Source organism: Scomber japonicus, chromosome 22 (genome assembly GCF_027409825.1).
Source record: "Scomber japonicus isolate fScoJap1 chromosome 22, fScoJap1.pri, whole genome shotgun sequence".
In the NCBI taxonomy this organism is placed as follows: domain Eukaryota; kingdom Metazoa; phylum Chordata; class Actinopteri; order Scombriformes; family Scombridae; genus Scomber; species Scomber japonicus.
In genome coordinates, this window is record NC_070599.1 from 18,983,765 (window position 1) to 19,006,738 (window position 22,974).

At 39.6% G+C, this 22,974-nt stretch overlaps 1 protein-coding gene across 6 annotated transcripts; it reads left to right on the forward strand.

Moving 5' to 3' along the window:
- The first annotated feature begins 1,259 nt into the window (after positions 1 to 1,259).
- On the forward strand, positions 1,260 to 12,252 carry LOC128383800 (heterogeneous nuclear ribonucleoprotein C-like). 6 transcript variants are annotated; one of them, XM_053343388.1, is made up of 10 exons: positions 1,260 to 1,318; positions 3,584 to 3,617; positions 7,404 to 7,486; positions 8,380 to 8,654; positions 9,383 to 9,455; positions 9,624 to 9,671; positions 9,927 to 10,090; positions 10,169 to 10,282; positions 10,902 to 11,059; positions 11,167 to 12,252. In XM_053343388.1, the coding sequence occupies exons 3-10, from the start codon at positions 7,482 to 7,484 to the stop codon at positions 11,260 to 11,262; spliced, it is 933 nt and encodes a 310-aa protein (XP_053199363.1). In that variant the 5' UTR covers positions 1,260 to 1,318; positions 3,584 to 3,617; positions 7,404 to 7,481; the 3' UTR covers positions 11,263 to 12,252. The 6 variants fall into 6 exon arrangements, with proteins under 6 accessions (XP_053199363.1, XP_053199359.1, XP_053199361.1 ...); XM_053343386.1 differs by having other exon boundaries at positions 1,266 to 1,364; positions 7,433 to 7,486; positions 11,137 to 12,252; XM_053343387.1 differs by having other exon boundaries at positions 1,266 to 1,364; positions 7,433 to 7,486.
- Positions 12,253 to 22,974: the final 10,722 nt, after the last annotated feature.

Below are 22,974 nucleotides of genomic sequence, written 5' to 3' on the forward strand. Positions count from 1 at the left end.
TATCCTCCAGCAGAGAGAGCGGGAAAGCCGGAAGAGTGGAAGTGATAGCCCAGCCCCTAACACTCCTGCAGCAAGAAGAAAACATCAGCAAACTCCAACACAGGTAAATGAAGACCAGGAAAGTGACGAGAACTACAGGCTGGAGGAGTTTTTAAGAACACCTGATTCCAACTCAAAGCCAGACGCCACTATGCCTCGAAACCGCCGGAGGATAACAAACATCCAAGGTAATACACACATGCTGTAGATCAAACTCAATCTGCTTCTCTTACCATCTTTAAAACATGTCAAACTAAACCTATTATTGTTTACTTCTCAGGTCTATCCATGAGGAAACTGAAGTGGTGAGCCTGCTGATATATTTTGTCAATAGATGTCACTGGTATATTTGTAAAAAAAAAAAACTGTCTGTGATTGTTACACTGTTATTTATGACATTTGTTGTTACAGTCAACTTTTTGCAGCACGATGTTGTTGTTATGGACAGGTGTAAATTTCACATGCCATGCAATTTTTTTTTCAACGCCTGAGTGTAAAAGTGAAGATTAATTAAAAATTGTTTAATAAAATATGTGAAAGATTTGCATTTGTCTGTGTGCTCTTATAAAACACATGATTGCATTAATAATCTAAAAATAAAATGTCTCAACATAACCCAACCATTAAAAAAATGGTTATAAAAATAAACATAAGACTGATGTGAAAACCTGAAAACTGTCTTCCTCTTCCTCCTTTTTATTACTGATACATTGTATCACGTTATTGTATCACGTTATATTCTATTCAGAACTGTTCTGTCACATTGTGTTCTATTTCAGCCTGTATTCTAGAATGCTAAGTGATGCTGCAAAGAGAGACACTTTGTGACGTCACTCCCACTTCTCCCCCTGCTCAGCTGTTGTTCATGCCAAACTGCGACGCATGCGCATTGCTCTGACGTTCTCTTGCTCTCAAACACCTAAATACACCGTCCGTCTCGTGTTATATTTACAGAATTACAGCTTCAACGTATGAGTGTTGCGCTCGGTGTATTGTCAGTGTTTGCCATAACGTATTGATAAGTGTTGTGACTATTCAAAAAATCAATTCAGTTCAGTATTCCGGTGTCGTCACTCACGAGCCGGACTGACAACCGTATCTGCAAATCAGTGAAGAGCATAGCCACACAAGGGCGGGTTAAATATCCAATCAAAAACTGGGATGGGGTAATGGGCGTGACGCTTCTGTTTTGTGTATCAGTCGACGCCATTTCGTGTCCACTGGTTTCAAGGTGATACAATCATCCTGCAGAGCCGTAAGCGGATATTCACCTACTCAAGTAAAAACAACGTTGAATTTTACTCATTTTTAGTGTTAAGCTCGTGGTGAGTATTTTTAACCAAGAGATTTTTTCCCCCTATTTTTTTTTATTTTTTCCTGACTCTGAGTCGTCTTTGGGACTTTTTTTTTGTTTTTATTTTTAATGCATTTTTCCTGGCTGGTATTCCTGAGACTGTGTTGGCTTTAGAGTGGCGTACATTTTGTGATGGCAATATGAGCTGCGCAGAAAAATAGTTTTGATTAGCTTCCACAAACAAGATTTTTGCTTTTGTTTTTCGAATATCGACATTTTAAAACCTCTGTTTTTTTCAGGGCTGCTGTGTTATCTATTGCTTTATCTGAGTGTGGTCATATTTTCGAGGAGAGAAATATGGAAGATTGGTTCAGTCTTTTCTGGACAGTGTTCAAAACGGGTCGCCCCTTTTTCTGGAAATATGTTTTTAAAAGGTTTTTTTTATCCTCGTCCTTTGGTTCACATCCACCTGTAACTTGACTTGCAGTGGTTGATAATGACTCATAAGACGGTGGTTTTTTTTTTCCTGTTTCCTTTCGGCAGTTTCGAGACAGTATATTTCCTTCAGCAGATCTCTCAAGAATGATGTAATTTTTAAGGCAATTTGTTTTTTTTCCCCTTAATGAGAAGTGGGGGTGTTTTCTTTTTTTTTTTTTTTTTTTTTTTTAAGGAACAGCTCTCAACAGTTGTCTTGATGTATAATGCAGTCAAGGGATTTCGGTGGCAGTGGTGTCACATAATTTGTGCATGTGGTAATTCTGATATATAAACATTAAAGTTCGTTTGCAGATTGAGAACCTCATTCATTCGGTCTCAGTTTACTCTGAGCTGTGGAGCTGCTTAGACCCGGGAGGAAAGTGTACAGGGGGTGGGTGGGGGGGGGGGGGGGGGGGCTGCAATGAGCTGTATGACCAGACTTAGATCTCTTAATTGCTCTGCTTTTCTTTTTCTTGTAGCTTCATGACTAGTCAGTTGTCTGTGAAGGAAAAAAAATCCAGTCTTCCTTGAATGTTTATAGTGGATAGGGGCAGGGTAGACTTGCAGTTGAAGATGGCCCCCCAGAAACTACAAGTTCATGGTTTTACCCCCCCCCTCCCCTGACCGTACCCCCCACCCTGTTTGGCCCCCAAGTGTGTCCTCTGGAAGTGTCCTTGAACAGGAAACCCTCCAGGCTCCGGGGGTGCTGTTCTGTAGCTGACCCTTTGTCCTGGCCTCTGTACAGGGAGCAGCAGGCAGTATGGGGGGGGGAAAAACAGGGGGGCCATGAATTCCCTCTGACTAGTGATGCTCAGATGTGATTTTGAAGCTCAGTCAGAAATGATCCTGCATTCTTTGGGCTGAGATAGTTTGCATAACTGTAAAAGTCAAATAAGGAGGATTAGCTTTGCAGAGAGTCATTAAGTTTCTAAAGAAAGACGGTTACACTCTTGTTCCACTGTTTTAACAAGTCAAGTCAAATATGGGTGTAGCCAACCACCTGTTCCTTTACCATATTTATTTAATAGATAATGACTTGGTGTTTATCACTTATACTGCTTTGATGTAGGCAGTCACCCCTACAGCAGTTCTCCTGAGTGTCAGCTAAACTGGCAAACAAGGGAACCAGATCTACCAGTTAGTACCTTCATGTGCTTACCTTTATCCTTAATGGGTTTACAAGATATTTGGCTTTTTACATATCACAGTGTGGAGAAATTGTAGCATTAAAGTGAAGTCAAAGCAGTGCTAGAATAGCATGATTAACATAAATCAAGCATTCACTAAATAGTTGCAGTGACATTAGCTGCTGCTTTGACAAGATAAAACTTAAGCCTACCAGCCAAGTCTGCTAATATATTTTTATGTAAACAACATTAAAGGACTGCTCCACCCTAAAATAATATTAACATATGCAGTGCTGTGGGAAAATGGCAAAAAGCCAGAGGCCATACTTCTTTTTTTTTTGCTTTACTATGAATAAATAGTAAAAAAAATAAAGTAAAAAAAAGTTTCAGTCTCACAATGGCTGAGGAGGAAAGTTTGACTGTAGAGATTGTATTTGTAAATTGAATAAAGATTGAAGTCACACAGGAAGTAGAGCCCTGACAGAGTTTTGGTTTGTTTTTGTTTTGTTTCAGCTTTGCTCTCCCACTCCTCCCATACCCCCCACCTCCCCCCACCCCATCCACCTGTTTGTTGTAATAACAGTTCTGGTTCATTTTTCAGAGGGCTTCTTCTCTAATATGACCTTTTTGTTTCCCCTGTTTTTAGTTTTTGAAGCCACTTTTTTGAACGGCAGCAAATCGTAAGTTGGTCTCAACCTTTTTTTGGTTTATTTTTTTCACCTCAACTTTTGCATTTTTCTTTTTTTTTCTTTTTCTTTTTTTCTTTTTAAAATATGCCAGTTTTGTTTTCTCCCTCATGTGATTTAGCTTATCCCTACCCCCTCCTCCTCCTCTTCCTCCCCTTTTGGATTTCCTAGAACAATAGCATGTAGTGTTTTTTTTTTTTTTTTTTCATTTATTTTTTTTATTTTTATTGTGCTGTGTTAGAAAATTAAATGTTTGATTCTCAAACTGATTGATTTTTGCCGGCCTCTCTTTAAATGATCCTCCCACACTTATCCCAGTTTATGAGAGGCCGGTAGATAATAACAGCTGAGTAACACTCCCTCAACTCCCTCCTGCAGTCAGTCCTCAGATGAAGGACTGACACTGACAAAGGCAAAATAAGTTCAGATTTTTTCTGCCTTTGCTTTGAGATGTTTTTTTTTGTTTTTTTTTCCTTTTTGTGAGTGTGCATGTCATTTGATGGAGTAAATCTGATTCGTTACCTGCACAAACACAAAGTTACCTTCTCTTTAGAGGCGTTGCTCTTAACAATAACACTAATGTCACCATTATTACCCCCTTTGAATAGTTTTTGCCCATTAAATATGCATGCCAGCACTAAATACTCATTCATTACTAACTTATTCAACAATCCCTCATATGAATTGATGAAAAGCGATTTTTTTGTTATACTGTGACTAAAGCTATCAGATATATCACATATTTTATTGCTAATGTCACACAGTCATGAGTAAATGATCAGTGTTCAGTTAAACTCCTATTTATAACTCCCCAGTTAATTTCTGCTATAAAGAAAACCCCCCCAAAAACACGCAACTACATATAGGTGGCACATTCACTCCCACTGCAAATCTGCTCTTCCTGTCATTTTTGGCTTGTCTCTCTCCAAGCATGATTCCTAAGAACTGCAGTCCCAGTGTCCGTGTCACAGTTGAAGCACAAACATTAAACCAACACTCTCACACTCAATGAACTAAAAAAACAAAAAATTGGATGAACCCACAAGCCAAAATGGGACTGAATGTTTACCAGAAACAGCTGGCCATCATACAATAAGGCCCTATAAGGCAGATGATAAGAAATATCAGCTACCATAAGTGGACATTTTTGATAAGGGTGGCCACAGTATTAGTGTCCTTTAAAGTGACAATGTTACGTTCTTGATAAAATAAAAATACAAGGATTGTGCAAAAATACCAGGAGGACTTTACAATATAATGCAATGAAATGGACTAGTCTTGAAATATGTGTTATGCTTGTGAAGCTCATATTCAGTTTTTGTTGAGATGTTTAAGAGCTGATTCAAACTGATAATGCAACTTCTCTACATCAAACCTTTGTACTTCTAACTGGACACTGAACTTTAAAGGAAACACTAACAGCAAATCAGAAATAGTCTCAGTAATTTCGCAGCATGTACCAAACTATCCAGAAAAAGAAGGTGACTATTTCCTGGACAATGATCATCATGTTGAATCAACACCTCAGAAAACTTATGGGCTTCACAATTTTCTCTACAGTGCTATTATATTGTAAGATGTTCCTGTTATTTTGTCCACCCTGTGTGCAAATATTTACCCATCTTTTTTAAATAAAGACTTCCTCTTTTTTCTGTTACTGTCATTCAACAGTAGAGCCTGATGAGTTCACTTTGTTATGAGAATCACACAGAGGGCTTGTGTATAAACCCTGGATATTCCTACTTGAACCCCAACATGCCACAAAGAATTAGAAACATTTGCTAAACGCTACTGTGACAGTCCCCCCTCCCCACCCCCCCACCCCCACAAAAACACACCCAGTGTTGTAGACGCCCTGTCAGCTTGCCAAGCAGCAGAAACATCCCGGCCAAATCATGTAGTGGAGAGCAGAGCGTTAAGCTTTGGCCGGAGAGCCTGCTGCAAACCATGTAATCCCCTGCTGGTAGCTACTAGCCAAAGAGGGAGAGCCTGTCGCTGCCACTGGGCTTAGCCCGGCTGGCAGCACTGTTGTGTTTTGGCAGGTGAGACACGGCTTTGCATCTGCGAAAAGGGGTTGATTGTAAGATGAACGGCTCACAGAACTGAGAGGGAATTAGCAAAAAAAAAAACAAGACAGACACATAAAAGGTCAATAAAGAGGCCCATTGTTTGCTCATAATGGGGTTTATGTGTAATGATGATGAGAGGAAATCCCACAAAATTTGGAAAGTAAAAAAAAGTAATGAATGTATTCAGTTAAAGGGGGGAGGACAAAATGAAAGAAACACCTTACAATATGACCCTGGAGCAGCTATTTTATTTTCTGAGTCTGTGCAGCTTTTCTATGTCTTACTTTTTAGTTGTAGCCTATAAACAAATATCCAAAAAGTGTCTTCCAGTCAGTGTTGGTGAAGGTTTTTTCTTGTGATTATTTCTGCTATTCTTTAATAGTGCAGCTTCCCTATGTTTAGCACATGCCGACACCCACCCACCAACCACCAACGTTACATAATTGTGCAGTGTCTGAGACTAATGACAATCTGGACTCTGTACTTACACTATATTAAGGCTCCGATACTTCACACTGCTAATTGTATTACATGCTAATGTGACCAGCTTGTGTGATTGTAATTTATAACAAGTGAGGCTCGAAGTCTTGGCGCTTTAGTCGCAAATGTTGTAAATGTATTTAGAAGAGCAAGGAGAGAAGTCTGAAGAAGTCGTCTTGATTACATTTGAGAAACACAAAACTGTACGAAAAGAAACAAGATTCTGAATAAGACCTGTTCTAATTGATCAAAAACATTCAAGTCACAGTTATAAAGGCAGAAAAGAAGATTCTTATATGTGTGCACCCATTTCTTTTGTCTCCAGTACACCCTCACCAGCACTGATAGAAAGAAACCTAACGGGGTCAATATCAAAAGTAAACCATCATACACCAGGAGGCTCGTTAATTATTGAATGATATTGATACACGTCTATCGGGCTAGGATTTACTTTTGATGTCATCATCATATGATTTCAGCTTCCATCAGAACCTGATACAAATGAATGCTATAAATACATTTCTGGTCAATTTAGCAGAATACTTGCCACAAAAACAACAGGCAAAGTGGTATTTAAAGCTGCAATTTTTAGTCAATTGAGAGAAAATTAATTGTAAAAGTATTTTGATAATTGATTTCAGTATTTTTTAAATGCTAAATCGTCTTGTTCGAGCCACTTAAATGTTAATATTTTCTGTTATCTTTAGTCCTCAATGATAGTAAACTGTTAATCTATGGATTGTGAACTGTTGGTCGGGACAAAATGGCATATTTATCTCAATTTTCCAACATTTTATGAATCAAACAACCAATTGATTAATTGAGAAGGTAATCTACAGATTGATCGTTAATGAAAAGTATAGTTGTTAACTGTGGGGATATTGGAAGGTGTTTTGAGTTGTCTTCACCCTCTCAGGAGACATTGAGGTTTTGCAGTTGCTTCTAAGTGGATGATTAAGAAAATATGGGCTCTATTAAAGGTAGTTTTCTCACTTAAATGCAATATTTTGTTTTGTCATAACACATATTTATCCCACAGGTTTTTTTTGTTGCTTTTTTAATGTTTAAAAAAACATTTTACCTACTCTACCACCTCCTGACCAGAACCCCCACCCCCTCCATTTTTAAGAACTTCTTGGATTTTCCACTTAATTTAAGAAAAAAAAAAGAACAAAACTTTGTGGAGGTGTAGTAGAAGTGTCCCCAAAGTCACTGCCTCCATCTCTCGTAGTTCCTCGACGACCCTCTTCTCTCCAACAGACACAGACAGACAGGCAGGCAGGCCTCCACCGACCAGAGTACAGACACAATGGAGTGAGTGCTGGCTGCTTTATGACCACGATCACACTGTCTATTCTGCTCTCTGATACCTGCAGTACTTTTTAGATGCCCCTGTTTTTCTTTTCATAGTGGATGAAAGTTCAGACACACAGTTAGTGAGTGTGTGTAAGTGTGTATGTGTATGTGTGTGTGTAGAATATACACAACTACCCCTCTTGACTGAATCCACCTTCACTGTTAAAAGGTAGAAAGTTTTCATGTGCATATCCATCAGTACAGCAGCATTTCTATAATGTAAGGATAAGTGCATATGCTAGCCTGTATTAATGTAAGTAAATATGTGTTAGAGATGTGTTTTCACACTTTGCATTAGTGCTGAAATGATTAGTTAAAAAACTGACACATTGATTAATTATTTAAGTAAAACATTTAAAACCAAACATTTGCTGGTTCCAACCTCTAAAATATGAGGGTTTCTGCTTTTCTCTGTTTTATATGATTGTACATTTAATATATTTGGGTTTTGGACTGTTGTTCTGACACAACAAGCAATCTAAGGACTAAGACCCTTCAAAATTATGATCAGCATTCATTGACGTTCATTATACACACTAGACAATTTTTTAAAATGAAGGTAGACCTACATCATTAGTTTAGCCCTCTGCAGACTCACCTACTTTTTTTCTAAAAGTTGCTAAAAAGCATGGTTAAAACTGTACATGCTCATTCATATGAAGTTTAACCACAACTTTGGCAACTGAACAAGGTTATCAGGTTGACCATGTTGCAGAAATGATCATCAAATCAGAGAAAGTTTCAAAGCACACAAGAAAACCGCTCCATCTATTGTCCCTCATCTCTTTATCCTCTTTTCTTCTTCCGTTCCGTACTCTTCCTCCATGTCCACCTCTCTCCCTCCTGTCCAGTTGGTCGTCGTCGTCCTCCACCACCTCCAGCCTGATGGCCAGCAACGTGACCAACAAGACCGACCCGCGCTCCCTCAACTCACGCGTCTTCATCGGCAACCTCAACACCCTGCTGGTCACCAAGGCCGACGTGGAGGCTATCTTCTCCAAGTACGGCAAGATCGTCGGCTGCTCCGTCCACAAGGGCTACGCCTTTGTCCAGTTCTCCAATGAGAGGAATGCCCGGGCGGCTGTGTCCGGCGAGGACGGACGCATGATCGTGGGACAGGTTTTAGGTGAGGTGGAGGGAGGGTGATGGATAAGGGACTGCAGTGATGGAACTGAAGAGTCAGGGAGTCAAGTACTGGTTGTTAAAATCAGTACTATACTAAGTACTATACTAATCAGTACATGTGAAATGTTGATAGATATATGTTCCGAAATTACTGTGGAATTATGATATATTGACATTGAGCACAGTCCAGTACAATTAGTTAAAATTACTTTTTTGTGTTTATAAAATAATAGTATTGAAACTTGCCAAGAAACTGAAAAGAATGTTTCTTTCTGAAAATGTGACCAAATCTGGAGTCATATTAGCATTTCTAACATGCTTTACCGAAGCAAAAGTTCAACATTTCTTGGCAAGGTGTTCGTTGCTTGGCAACCTCATGGTGATAATAGGACTAGGAAATTACTGCACCAGGTCAAGAAACAGTCCCACACAAAATGTCCTTTTTCTCTTAAATCATACCTTTGGGAGAGAGTAATGTTTTTAAAGAATTACACCCACATCGCACTTTGAAGTAAAACATGTTCTGGTCTGTGTTGTGGTGCAAACAACAAATATGTGTAATTACTGGAAAATTCCACCATAGTCAAGGTAAAACCACAATAGCATACAATCAGGTGAAGGGGAAGGACTGTTGAAATGTGTTAATTGAAATTTCACACATTCTGTCTGTTCTCTGCACTCCTGACATCTCCAAACTCTCACTACCCAACTCTGTTTTTCCACCTTCAGACATCAACCTAGCGGGCGAGCCAAAGCCTCACAGATCGAAGACAGTGAAGCGCTCTGCAGGAGACATGTACAGGTGTGCATACTGCTCATGATCACAGCAACAGTGTGTTTGTTTTAATAATTCAGCATTCAGACAAGTAAGGAAACAGTCACATAACAGTTATACATCACATGTATTTAGATGCAGAGTGCATTTTGCTGCAGTTAATCTTTCGACACCTTCCACCCACTCTCTCCACAGTTCCTCTTTTGATTTGGACTATGACTTTCAAAGAGATTACTACGATAGGTAAGCTGTCCATTCATTCATTCATTCATTCAAATCTTTTGCCTGTTATTGCTGAAGTCCTTAGTGAATGCATGATTTGTATGGTTCATGTATACATTTTCTTAATTTTTACATCTGCAAAAGGCTATTTGGTTTTAGCGCTATATGCATTTAGTTATGTTAGTGACTACTAAGGGTTTGAATGAGCATTTATGTTAAAATAAACAATCAAAATACACATTATCCAAGACCCTTTTCTTACTTTGATACTCTCAGGATGTATTCTTACCAGTCCCGGGTGCCTCCTCCTCCTCCACCCCTGTCCCGCGCTGTCATCCCTTCAAAGCGTCCAAGGGTCAGTCTGAGCGGAGGAGGTAGCCGACGAACCAAAACCAGCTTCTCCTCTTCCTCCAAGAGCAGCCAGAGGGCCTCCCGTACGAGTAGGTCCCAAGGGGTCACGATCACACTTACTGAATGCTCTTTCAATGTCCTGAATACCTCTATTCCTCTTCCCACAGTGAAGGTAGATGATCTGCAGACCATCAAGAGAGAGCTTACTCAGATCAAACACAAGGTCGACTACCTGTTGGAGAGCCTAGAGCGCATGGAGAAGGACCACAGCAAGAAGTCAGGTGAGCCCTGATGAAATGATTGTAATGCAAAGTTTATACCAGGCTGAACGAGCGAAAATTGTCACTGAAATCTGGTGTTAAATTTAAGACTGTGATGTTTCGTTCAGTGCAGAAATGAGTTAAAATCTGCGTTAAATGGCCTATTAACAGTTCATTTTTTAGAGATGGGAAGCCTTAAATAGGACCTCAGTAAACAAGTACACAACACATTTGTATTCATTCCCTCTCTTGTGTCATTGCTTAATACCCAAGGAAACCAAATCTATCACTACATATGCCAAATATCGAAATAGATTAGGAGGATCCTATTTTTGAAAATCTCACCATTTTCTTGTCCTCTGAATGACGAAATGTTCTCTGTGACTCATTCAGCACTGGCGTGAGTCATGAGGGGGGATGTTTAAATTGAATGCATCCAGTCATATAAAGCATTAGAAGCAGTTTAGGTTTTTCTCCACTGCCAAATTCCTCTGTAGCGTGATGCTCAGAATAAAACCAAACTTTTTTACCGCCTCCATACGTTGGGGTAATTGAACAGGTCAATGATGGTGATGAGTGTTTGTCCTGCAGTCCTACTATTTTGAACTCCACCTCTCCTTCTCTTTCATCATCCACTCAGACATGAAGATCCCTAAACCAGAGCCAGGTGAGGTATCCCCCCTTCACTCCTCCACCTCCAGCAAGAAGGACGACAGCCTGAAACGGGACAGAGAGAGGGAGAGCCAGGAGCTGAACGACTCTGAGGAGGAAGGAGATCTCCTGGAGGATGAAGACGAGGTGAGCATTGGGCACTATTGATTTATAAGTCTTTAATTGGATTTGGAAGGATTTTAACTAATATGCGATAAATAAAGCGATATTTGTGCACTTTTTCTTCCACGCAGATGAAAAGCAGAGGGAGAGATGAGGACGAGGAGGAGGACGGCGAGCAGGAGGAAGGAGAGGACGACGGCGATAGCGCCAATGGAGACGAGTCCTAAACACTACGCAGGCAGACAGACACACACATATACACGCACAAAATGATGTGTGTGATTGTATCTCCACACCAGACTTGTACACAGTGGTCATATGCTCATTATCTGCTGAACTGAATGGACGTTTCTATAAAATGTATTGTAGATAATTCTCTCACACACATTCTTTAAAGTATAAATATGTTTATTTCTCCAATTTTCTTTTATGTTGTCAATTTGATTTTAGTTATTTTTTTCATTTTATTTTTTATTTGACCATTTTATAGATATTTTCTGACATTGGTTAAAAGCAGAACTCGGATGTGTTACATTCAGTGAGAAATAATACAAGTTAAGGACAAATGTTACATATTGTATATTTGTATTAAGGGCTATGAGCCACTCCAGTCTAAAAATGGAAAGAAAGTATGCTTAACCTTCATTTTCCTTTCAATGAATGTGTTGACTTGATGCCAAAAAAACAAACGATTTACTTTTTTCTGTTAAATTACTGCATTAAGTAATTCTCAATGGGCAGAGGCTGACATCGAAACAGAAGTGGAACAAAAGTGTGCCCAGGTGTAACGGTTTTGTGACATAATACCAGACATGGTATCACAATCCCAGTCCTAAAGAATTTCAAGATGAATATTTTTTTTAAATATGACTGAGCTGCTGCTCATCTACCTTTTAACCAGCAGGTGGCAGTGTATCCTGTAAAATGGCCACACAGATGCTCACAGGGATTTATTTCTGTTGTTCACAGAAAATCTTCACCTTCTGCTTGTCAGATAACAACGTACATGTGCAAAACTTCATGCCAAGCTGCACAAACATTCAAACAAAAACAAAAAAAACCCTCATCGTTCTGAAAATAGTTTCGTTTGTTACCGAGGTGTTGCAACCTTAACTGACCTTAACTTGTGTAATGCAGTGTTTTGTCTGTTTTTGTTGATGTTCTGTTTGTCAATTCATCTGCACTGGTGAAAGTGAATAAACACGTTTTCCAAGTTGGATCCTGTACGAGCTGTTTGGTGTAATCCACGCGTTGGAGGTTCAGCGCGAGTCGCTCGTGTGACATGACGGTAGAGGTTTATAGAAGGTGAAAGAACCCAGAGAAATTATGGGTTGTGCGAGACAGCGAGAGTGTGATTAAAATATATGTTGAGTGGGTGGAGGTTTTAAGTGCAGAGCAGGCCGAGGCTGGAGCGAGCTTGAAGTGTTTTATTACCTCAGGAAAAAGATGGGTTGGTATTTCCTCACATAGCTTTAATTCCAGCCATGCAGGTATAGATTTGCTCTGAGATATTTGTCTAGTATAACCAACCAGTATCTGCATTACTATATACCACTAGAAGTAAGTGATAAAATATGAAACTTTTTAAAATAATTTGGTTGAACTAAAACATTTTGTCTTACTTGTAAACTTTGTAAGAGTAAACATTTCAATTCAGTCTACAGACCAGACATTGAAAGACAGAATTAAAATAAATATTTCAGCGACCAAGCTTGTTTGTCCACAACTTCATTATTATTGAACAAACAGCATCGATACACAGCTTCCTTATTAGTGTACATTATCCTGCCGGGAGTCTGCTGTAGCCTTGAAGCTCAGTAATGAATACAAGAACAGAGAGCTGGCAGGAATGAAGAGGAATGCAAAAAGGAAAGAGAGGGATAACTAATCAATAAGCAGCCAGTGTTGCATGGTGAATTGTGATTAACGAGGGAGCGACAGACAGGCGGGCAGGGGGTGTGATGAAAATGGTGGAAGGAGTGCGGACGGATGGATGAACAGGCCACAGAAGAGTGGAGACAGATGGAAGAGTAGCTGACAGATGGAGAGATGACAGGACAAGCGGAAAAGATTTTGCTCTGGGGGGGTAAAGAATGTGGAAATAATGTAACAGTTAATGTGAGTGATTGAGGAGCGGTACCTTTTGTTAAGACGTCGCCTGAACACTGGTGGCGCCTTTTTGTCTCCTTGGAGAGAAGATATTTTTATCAATTGTCTTTCCATGAAAAACACAAATCATGCAGTAGAATTTGTTTGAATCTTTGTTTAAATCTGTTTTATAGACACAAATCATCACGATCAAGTGACCACCCGAATCACATTCCACAACAAGCCTGAAACACAGCAGCTCTTTTTTTTTGTCTGTGTGATGAATGACAGCATTTTCAAGGAAGCTGTAAATCTCTCTGGAAGCAGCTGGGACAATGAGTTGCTTGTTTTCATGCTGTGCATTTATCAGTAAAACTTTTTTTTTTCTTTTTAAAAAAAATGCAAAACCCTTCGTTCACATGGCTGTACATGCGATGTACAGCTGTTATATGTACAGGCGTGATGATGACCCTTCTTCAAATCAATTACAAGTTTTAAAATGAAAGCCACATGACTCCATAATTAAAAGAGCTTGTAGTCAGTAGATAATAGGATTTAATGATATAGAAAATGAATACTTACCTTCTCACTGCTCAAATGAAGCAGTCCTGTGTATATGTCGAGCAACATGCTGCTGGAAACTTGCATCAAATCACATCTTAAGCATCAACTCAGTGCATTCAATCATATCTTATGTGTTATACCAAATGTGTGTACAACTGTGGCTAAATAAACACTAATGAATTTAAAGTGTCACAGAGGGAGGTTAATGTGTCACAGTGGGGTGATCACAACTACTGTAGATGGGGAACATTTGCCGCATGATCGATGGCTCAGTGGCACAGAGGAGCTTCATGATGAGCAAATGCGTGAACTATCCCTCAATTTCTGGCTTTCTCACACATGCTGACACACTTCTACACATATGCACTCACTGGCCACTCACTATGCTTACTATTGAGGTCATACAGTAGCAGTGGTGGTGTTTTAATTGACTGCATTATATTTAAAGCTGTTTTTCATATTTGGTTCCCCTCTATTTAAGTACACAAGGTGGACAAAATATTAAAAACAGGAAGAGCACATTAATAAGGGCTGCTTCACATTTAGGTTTGCCAGCTGAGCCCTCTGTGTGCATGCTGGCTTAGCTGCTACAACTACATGTATCCAAGCTATTAATCATGTCGTTAGTCACACCTGTGCAACTAATAACATTACCGACTCTGTTATTAATCATAGGATGGCGAAGGTGTTAGTAGTTACATCTATCCCTGCTGTGACAATTCAAAATGATCCCCATGAGAAACATTTGTTGAACTAATTGTTGATTTGACATGAAAGTAACTCAGTGGGAAGTAACTGTGTTGCGGTTTACTGATAACTCCTAACATCTTGGGTTCAGTGTCTAATTTGTGAAGATATTTCTTGTTATGAGCCTTAAAGGATAATTACCGTTTTTTACAACTTGAACCTTATTTCTACGTTCGGAAATGATATCATCCAGATCAGAGGTTAGTAGGTCAACCTACAGACCCCGGATGTTGATAACATGCCACCACGGGCTCGGAGGGGGGGAGGGGAGGGGAGTACCACTAATATATCATAACAAAATATTGGTGAAATGAACTAGTTATTAATTCATTCATTTATTTATTTAAGTATTTATTTAGTTATTTTGGAGAGGGTGTTATAGCCACTTTGAGCCACACTCCATTCCAGTAGGTGGCGGTAATGCGCCAATTCGTTGTTTGCCAACCGCCATTAAACAGAAGAAGAAGAAGAAGAAGAAGAAGAAGAAGAAGAAGAAGAAATTAACTAGTTTTGCGGCAAATAATGTGTTATATAGAGGCTGTGCTTCGGTGCCCCGTGTACTTGCATTATACAGATATACGCGGCACTCCACTGGAGCTAATTTCGTCCGAACGACTCCAAATGACACCAAAGTTGTCTGGGTGAGTAAATGATCATATTTTATGCTAGAAATAAGGTCCAGGTTGTAAAAAACGGTAATTATCCTTTAATTTGCGAAAACATATCATATACCATCCGCATATTATCACCTTAAAAAGTTAATATCCTAAACTTCCTCAGCAAACACTTTACTATTTATACATCCAGCAGATACAGAGCCACCAGCCAATGAATGTAAGTCCAATATTCGCTCTCCTTTTAGCTCTGTTTTGGACTCCTCCTCCTCCACTATGTTCACCAGCTAGTCCAACTAACTTTGTCTGTCTGTCATGCCTAAACGTTAATTGTATGTATTAATGTACGTTTTACATTTGAAATAATGTCAAGATGGTAAAATCCTTTTAACTGTCAGTAATCTGCATTACACATCATCACTAAAGACTACATTTCAGTGTGAAACAAATACATTGAAATGCTGTTGAAATAACAGCTAGACATCTACAAAACCCTCACTTTTCAACTCAGTTTATCCTAGACAGCTATATATACCAAGTCTGAGGATGTCCTAATCAGTATTTACTGGGAACTTTTTCATAACCAGGTGAAAATCTATCTATGTCCACCATTTTCATTCATTTGGCTCTCTGTTTACAAATCCATTTAGTGTAACATTAGCTCATGAAATCTGCTTAACTTGTGAAGTTAAGACTTATGATTCATGTTATATTGAAGGGAACAGTCCACCAGAAACACATGAATGAGTTTGACATCAATGTTCTCATAACTGCTCAGTAGGAACATACCTCTAAAAGTTAAAAGTTGGTCTTTAACTATTTAAACATCAGATGTAACAAGAATAATAATATTAATAATGATAATAATAAATGAATGGGAATGCTGTACCACGTAATAAAGACTTGCAGGTAGGTGAAGATGCAAAAGCAACCCAATGATCTCAGTCGCAGAGAGGTCAGGGCCGAGATAGAGAGAGAGGAACAGAAAGCGAGGGATGAGAAGGGTGTGAAAGAGAAGAGGAGGTGGGAGATGAAAGCGACATGTCTTACAGGGGTCAAGAAGAGGAAGGGGGGAAGAGGTGAGGAGGAGAGATGGAGCTGTAAGCCTCCAGGGTGATTTATCAGCGTCACTGGGAGGTCTTTGTGTGAGTGTGTGTGTGTGTGTGTGTGACAGAGAGAGAGAGAGTGAGAGAGAGAATGAAATGAAAAACACGATGAAAGAGAGCCATAAAAGTAGCTCGGTCTATGTGTGTGTGTGTGTGTGTGTGTGTGTGTGTGTGTGTGTGTGTGTGTGTGTGTGAAAAGCTACGAGTGTGTTCACATGTTGGTGAGCGATAGAGTTAGGAAAACACAGAATGAAATATGATAAACATCAAGAGGAGAAATGTTTGCTGCCCGAGGGTACGTTTCATCTCTATTTCAAACAAAACATCCAACTCCACTGCGTGTATATATGTGTGTGTGTGTGTGTGTGTGTGTGTGTGTGTGTGTGTGTGTGTGTGTGTGTGTGTGTGTGTGTGTGTGTGTGTGTGTGTGTGCCTGTGTGTGTGTGTGTGTGTGTGTGTGTGTAAAAGAAGTAACAATAGCAGGAAGGACATTTATACCTGTTCTATGTCAATTTCCACCTCACTGTTCACTAACTCTATTAATTACTGATGCTCTGACTGCTCTGACACTGTGTCATGGAGTGTTTGCTATAAAATCCTAATAAAAACTTTGTTGTGGTTTGGAGGTGCATGTATTTGTGGTATTTCAAACAAGGGGAAAACACAGCCACATAGTGACCTGCTTTCTCTCTCTCTCTCTCTCTCTCTCTCTCTCTCTCTCTCTCTCTCTCTCTCTCTCTCTCTCTCTCTCTCTCTCTGTCTCTCTCAAGTCTACAAATGATACTTTTTATGGATACTTATGCTGTTCCTTCCTTCCTTTCCTCCCTTCCTTCCTTCCTTCCTTCCTTCCCTTCTCCCTCCCTCCTTCTCTCTTTCTTTCCTTCATTCCTCCCTTCCTCTTTTCCTTTCTCCCTCCCTTCTTCCTTCCTTCTTTCCTCCGTCCTTCCTTCCTTCCTTTTCCTTTCTCCCTCCTACCTTCCTTCCTTCCTTCCTTCCTTTCCTTCCTTCCTTCATTCTTTCCTCTGTCCTTCTTTCCTTCCTTCCTCTTTTCCTTACTCCCTCCTTCCTTCCTTCCTTCCTTCCTTCCTTCCCTTCCTTTCCTTCCTTTCCTTCCTTCCTCCCTGCCTCCCTTCCTTCCTTTCCTTCTTTTCCTTCCTTTCTTCCTCCATCCTCCCTTCCTTCCTTGACTCGAGGACAACAGGAGGGTTAAATACACTATTACTTTACTATAATATGGAATGTATGTTGAAAAGAAATTGATATAGTACAGTATTGATATATATTCTGTTAGTGCTTCAATGTGCAACTACTACAAACACTGGCTAGTCCAGAGATGTTGATTGGCAAAAGTTGAACATATTTGGCATCCATCAGTGATTTGAAATAAAGATGAGTGGTTTTCAGGCCTAATAATATAATGTATTTTATCTAACCAAACAATGAGCCAATACCGTGGTGGCTGAGTACACAAAAAAAAATATAACTTCAAAGCATTTAACACAAATATGTTTGTAATGAAAAGATAGTTACTCTGTTTTGAGTCAGCTTGTTGTAGATGCATTTAATTCAGCCTTACAAAGAAAAGCCCGACTGTACTAGTGTGTGTGTGTGTGTGTGTGTGTGTGTGTGTCTTGAACATTATTGTGCAGTGGTTGCCCTGTGACTAGCCCCATAGCTGGTGTGAATATAAATGAGAGAGAAAGAGGGTTTCCACTGCACACAAAGGAGAGAGAAGAGGAGAAGAAGAGGAGGAGGACGAGAGGAGGAATTGTTGCTTTAGGCATTTTTGCGCCCTGCCTCGTTTTCTCCCTTCGGCAAAGAGAGGGAAAGTTGGATAATCTCTCTCTCTCTTTTCTCCCCTTCTTTTCCTTTATCTATGTTAATCTGTTTCTTTGGTCTCGCCCTATACCTCCCTCCATCTCTTATCACACTCACTCCTCTTTCTATCCTGCTTCCTGTTCCTAACTCACTTAGTTCACTTCAACTGTCCTTAAGTATATTTTTGCAAATTTGAACCATTTTTCTGCTCTCTCCCCTTCCTCCTTTTCTCTCTATTCATCTCTCTTGCTCCACAACTCCTCTCCTGTATGTCTCTCCATCCTTTCTTTACCCATTAAACACTACCGCTTTCTTTTCCCTCCTTCCATCCCTCTCTTTCCAGAACGATTGGTGACTGATCCGACTGTAGTCTGAGATTAGAGCCAACCCTACGGCTGTTATCAGCCCTCAGCATCCCTGCTCCTCGTAGATAATCTGCTTGTGTTCATGAACACAAAAATCTGCCAATACATCTGTTTTCCACTGTAATACATTTACACACCATGCTGATGCTACTGTTGGTGGATGACAACAGTGTGATATACTGCAGTGATCAAAACTATTCACATATGCCACCTACTTAAAGGTACCACAATGTAAAAAGTACTGTATACCTAACCTAACAAAATGGCTTTTTTTCAGAGCTGTGTAATATGAAGTTACTGATAATGTAAGCATAGCCTTTAATGTAGGTGGTCAAGATAAGGCTAATGCTAACTACTTTATAAGCTGTCTTCATCTATGGCAACATCATATTTTACAAAGCAGCACAGTATCAATCTGCTAAGTAGCTTTTTCTTAAATGCTGCAGTGGAGTACAAACACTTCCTTATGAAATGTAGTAAAGTAAAAGCTGGGGTAAAATACTGGGGAAATACTTCAAAATTGTACTGAGCACTTCAGTAAATTAGTGGATTTCCACCCCTTAACCCTCCTGTTGTCCTCGAGTCAAGGAAGGGAGGAAGGGAGGAAGAAGGAAGGAAAGGTGGAAGGAAGAATGGAAGGGAGGAAGAAAGAAGAAAAGGAGGAAGTAAGGAGGGAAAGAAGGACGGGGGGAAGAAGGAAGGAAAGGTGGAAGGAAGAATGGAAGGGAGGAAGAAAGAAGAAAAGGAGGAAGAAAGGAAGGAAGGAAGGAGGGAAGGAGGGAGGGAAGGAAGGAAGGAAGGAAGGAAGGAAGGAAGGAACAGACAAACAGAGTCAGTTTGACCCGGGAGGATGACACAAGGGTTAATGACACTGATGTGATTTTGCACGGGACAAGTGTGTATTTCTACTAAGTTTATTCAACATGCACAAACCAAAGTCCAGTCTATAAATGATGTTTCCGTAAACTTGTAATATTAATTTGCAACAGCAATAGTCGCAATAGATTAGTAGATAAAACAGGTCAACAGACTTTCTTTGTCTAGACTTTGCCGTTTAAGCTGGGCTGAGTTTGACTTTTTAGAAAATTAAGTCTTTAGACATCTTGGTTAAATAATCATTGATAATCATAATCATGACTGTTAAAGCTTTAAAGTTACCTCACGTCTCTTCTCTCATATAAAGTATGACTTGCATCCCAGACTGGATATAGCCACCATGCTCATTATGAATGGCTCTCGAGTGACATTCCTTCATATCTCTTCCAGTTTATTATTATCTGATGTTTTTTATGAGCCTTGTAATTATTTCTATTAGTGCCATGTTTCTCTTGAAAAAGACTCCTTTCTTTCAATAGAGCTACTTTATTAAATAACATTCCTAAATTGAAATAAAACTGACCTGTAAGTGACCATATAAGTGCTTGCTAGGGCCATTATATCAGTTTTCTTGGCATGAAGAAAGGTTCGACATACATTCACTATATGAGCTCAGCATACAAGTAAAGCTCTAAAAATATATCATGGATTTGAAAACAATACACATATTCTGACTGAAATATAATCTGGGTTTTTTTTAGATTTCATTTGGTCATTTCACTACCAGCAACATGTTCTATATTTTTTTGCTTATTTGTGGAAAATCACCTCTGAGGGAAAAAAAACAACACACCAACACAGAGAGATCAGCACTAAATCTCTCTGTTATTTTAGTCCCACAGAGCCTTTCTGTCCATATGGTGGAAGCTTGCCTCCTCGTTTTGTCATGTCATTAGGGCCAGCACTGCTCTCCAACACATTAATATTCATCAATATAGCTTTAATCTTTAGAAATTGGGTTATTGGCAATGGTTGGTGGTTCTGCTTCTTTGCTCTCCTCTCTCTCTCTCTCTCTCTCTCTCTCTCTCTCTCTCTGCCTCTTTCTCCAATTTGACTCTATCCCTGTGTGTTTGTATCTGTGTGATAGGAAAAGAGGAGAAAAAAAGGGAGCAGATAAAGTCAGAAAAAAAAAGAGAAAAAAGGATTTGGGATTGGAGAAAAAAAAGGGGAAAGAGAAGACAGCGAGAGACAGGACGAAAAGGAATTGTATAAGAGAGCGAGGAAGGGGATGGAGGAAAATGAGACATAATGATAGGGGCAGCTGTGACGTCATGGGCACTTTAAGTAGGTCAGGCACGAAGTTGTGATGTCACTTACAGTGGAAACGGCCCACCGGTCCAATAGCATGCAGGGACACACCCCCTTTTTCCAACTACCATAGGAAAACAAACTGCGACTCTTGTTCCAACCCCCCCTACCCCCCTACCCCCCATTTTCTGCAGCTGTCTCAATCACACACATACATGCACACACCCAGTCGCAAACACATGCGTACATTCCTGCTCCTATAAACAGTTACACTCGGTAACAGTACTCTTACCCCTGAGGAGATGCAGTAACTTTTACTTGTTTTCCCCCTCTCTCTCTTCTTCTTCTTCCCCTCCACTCCCCCCCCCCTTCTCCCCCTGCTCTCCCCTCACAAACGTCATCTCTCACTAAAGCCTCTTACTCTCTCAGACGGCGATAAAGAGGATGACTGCCTCGCGAGCGCTAGAGTGGAGCTATTTCTGATGTTCTTTTGATTTGTAGCAGCAAACTGTTGTGGCAATTTTGCAATTCCACTCTGACAAAGAGGAAACGAGGCAAAAAAGCTCTTACAGAATTGTCACATTTTATTAGCGATCAGATGATGGTATACGGCACAAAGTTAGTTTGTAGTATGCACACAGATGAAAAACTGTTAACACCTTTTATACCTTGGATCTCTTCCCTCTTGTCAAGGCTGCTTTTCCTAGTAAAACTCATTAACTGGAAGATAAGGTTCTGTAGAAATCTTGCAACCCTCTGATAAACCACTTTAGCCTTTCTAAACTGTAAACACTCAGACAAATATAGCTTTTGTCATACACATTCCCTGAAACCTTGATAGTACTCTATGAAATCAGACTAAAGTTCTCTCAATTAAAGGTTACATTGCAAGATTCAAGATGATCAACCATAGTAGAAATGAAACATGATTACCCTCACAAAACAAATACACTTGTCCTTCATGAAGAGATTTCATAGTGATGCATTCAAGTCTGGATTTGTGTATAGGTGTGTGTGTGTGTGTGTGTGTGTGTCTGAGTCTGAGCAGTGGCAGGCAGATTTGTGCAGACCTCCAAAGCTGTGGCGAGGGGGTTTTGACATGCAGAAAATGAGAAAACGTGTGTGTAAAAGGTTAACATGACACAACGTTTATATTTCTGTTAATATATTTACCAATTTATGAGGTTTGGACCAGTGCAAGGAGCAAAAAGATGGGGGGAAAAAAATCTATTTTGGACAGCTATCAACCTGATTCACATGCAGTAAAACATGACTCCAGCAGGGATGGAATTAACAGGAAAACGGTCTGGTCTCAGATGATGAAAGAGAAAATAATGAGACAGTGACATTTAATGTGAACTTAATTTTTGCTCTAGCTGAGTTGAGTCTTTTTGTTGAGAAAGTATGTTGATATATTTACCTCATATGTTCAAACTGCAAATTAATCAGAATAATGGACTAACATGATACTGGAATGTGCACTAATCAAAGCATAGTTGTCATTGCACTGTATATATATATATATATATATATATATATATATATATATATATATATATATATGAGACACTGATTGATTGATAATTTATGTCTTTGTATCAGGCTTCTTAAAATTAAAACCACATTTACCACAAACGTTGTTTCCAGTCTCTAAAGGACATGTTCCTTAATTACATAAGATAAAACAACTTGCCTGCACCAGGGACAGCAGAGAGGTACTGATGTAGTGCCAACAAGTCCAAATCCAAATGTATTACCCCCGTAGGTATTTGAAATAAACATCTGAACATATAAAGTTTGCAGCAAGTTGAACAAGGTCAAATATTCAGCTACCATTTGTTGGTTCGGTTACTGCGCTAGAAAAGGTCAATTATACAGATTGTATAATAAGGCTGGACATATACTATGTGTGCACATTTTTATGAGTGAAATTAGTCACAAGGACAAAAAAAACACAGCTCATATTAGCTCATAGTCAATATTAAGGTCACATGAGTGATTCACTGCAAACTCACGCTGTTACATAAGGATGCAGTTAAAGCATTTATAGTTCATCTATTAACACCATGTCCTCTTGTGCTTTTTAAAGGCACACTATGCAGGATTTTTCAGTTGTTGTTTGAAAACACAAAAGTCAAAGTGCTCTTCCTTCCTGGATCGATACCAGAGTGACAGAGAGAGAGCGAGAGAGAGAGCGAGAGCGAGAGCGAGAGAGAGAGAGCAAGCAGCAGTGGTCGAGCAAGCTAGATAGTGAATGAAGAACACCCACTCCCCAAAGGCTGACACCCAGAAACCTCTCGAACTCAACAAAAAAATAAGAAAATGAGAAAATACAGGCAGAGGGTTGGGTCTCTGCTCAAGATAAATATTGCTGAACACTTCCAGTGGGTCATGAGTGAGGATGGCAATGGCATTTTTGTAGGAAAAACCTGCATAGTATACCTTTTAAGCTGCACAATTACTGCATATGTAGTTTTTGTTAAATTTAATTTGTATTAGATAAAGTTGAGAGG

Coding starts and splice junctions, on each gene's coding strand:
- LOC128383800 (XM_053343384.1), top strand. Junction 9,456..9,623: donor TCTGCAGGAGACATGTACAG/GTGTGCATACTG, acceptor CTCTCTCCACAG/TTCCTCTTTTGATTTGGACT. Junction 10,283..10,901: donor GGACCACAGCAAGAAGTCAG/GTGAGCCCTGAT, acceptor TCATCCACTCAG/ACATGAAGATCCCTAAACCA.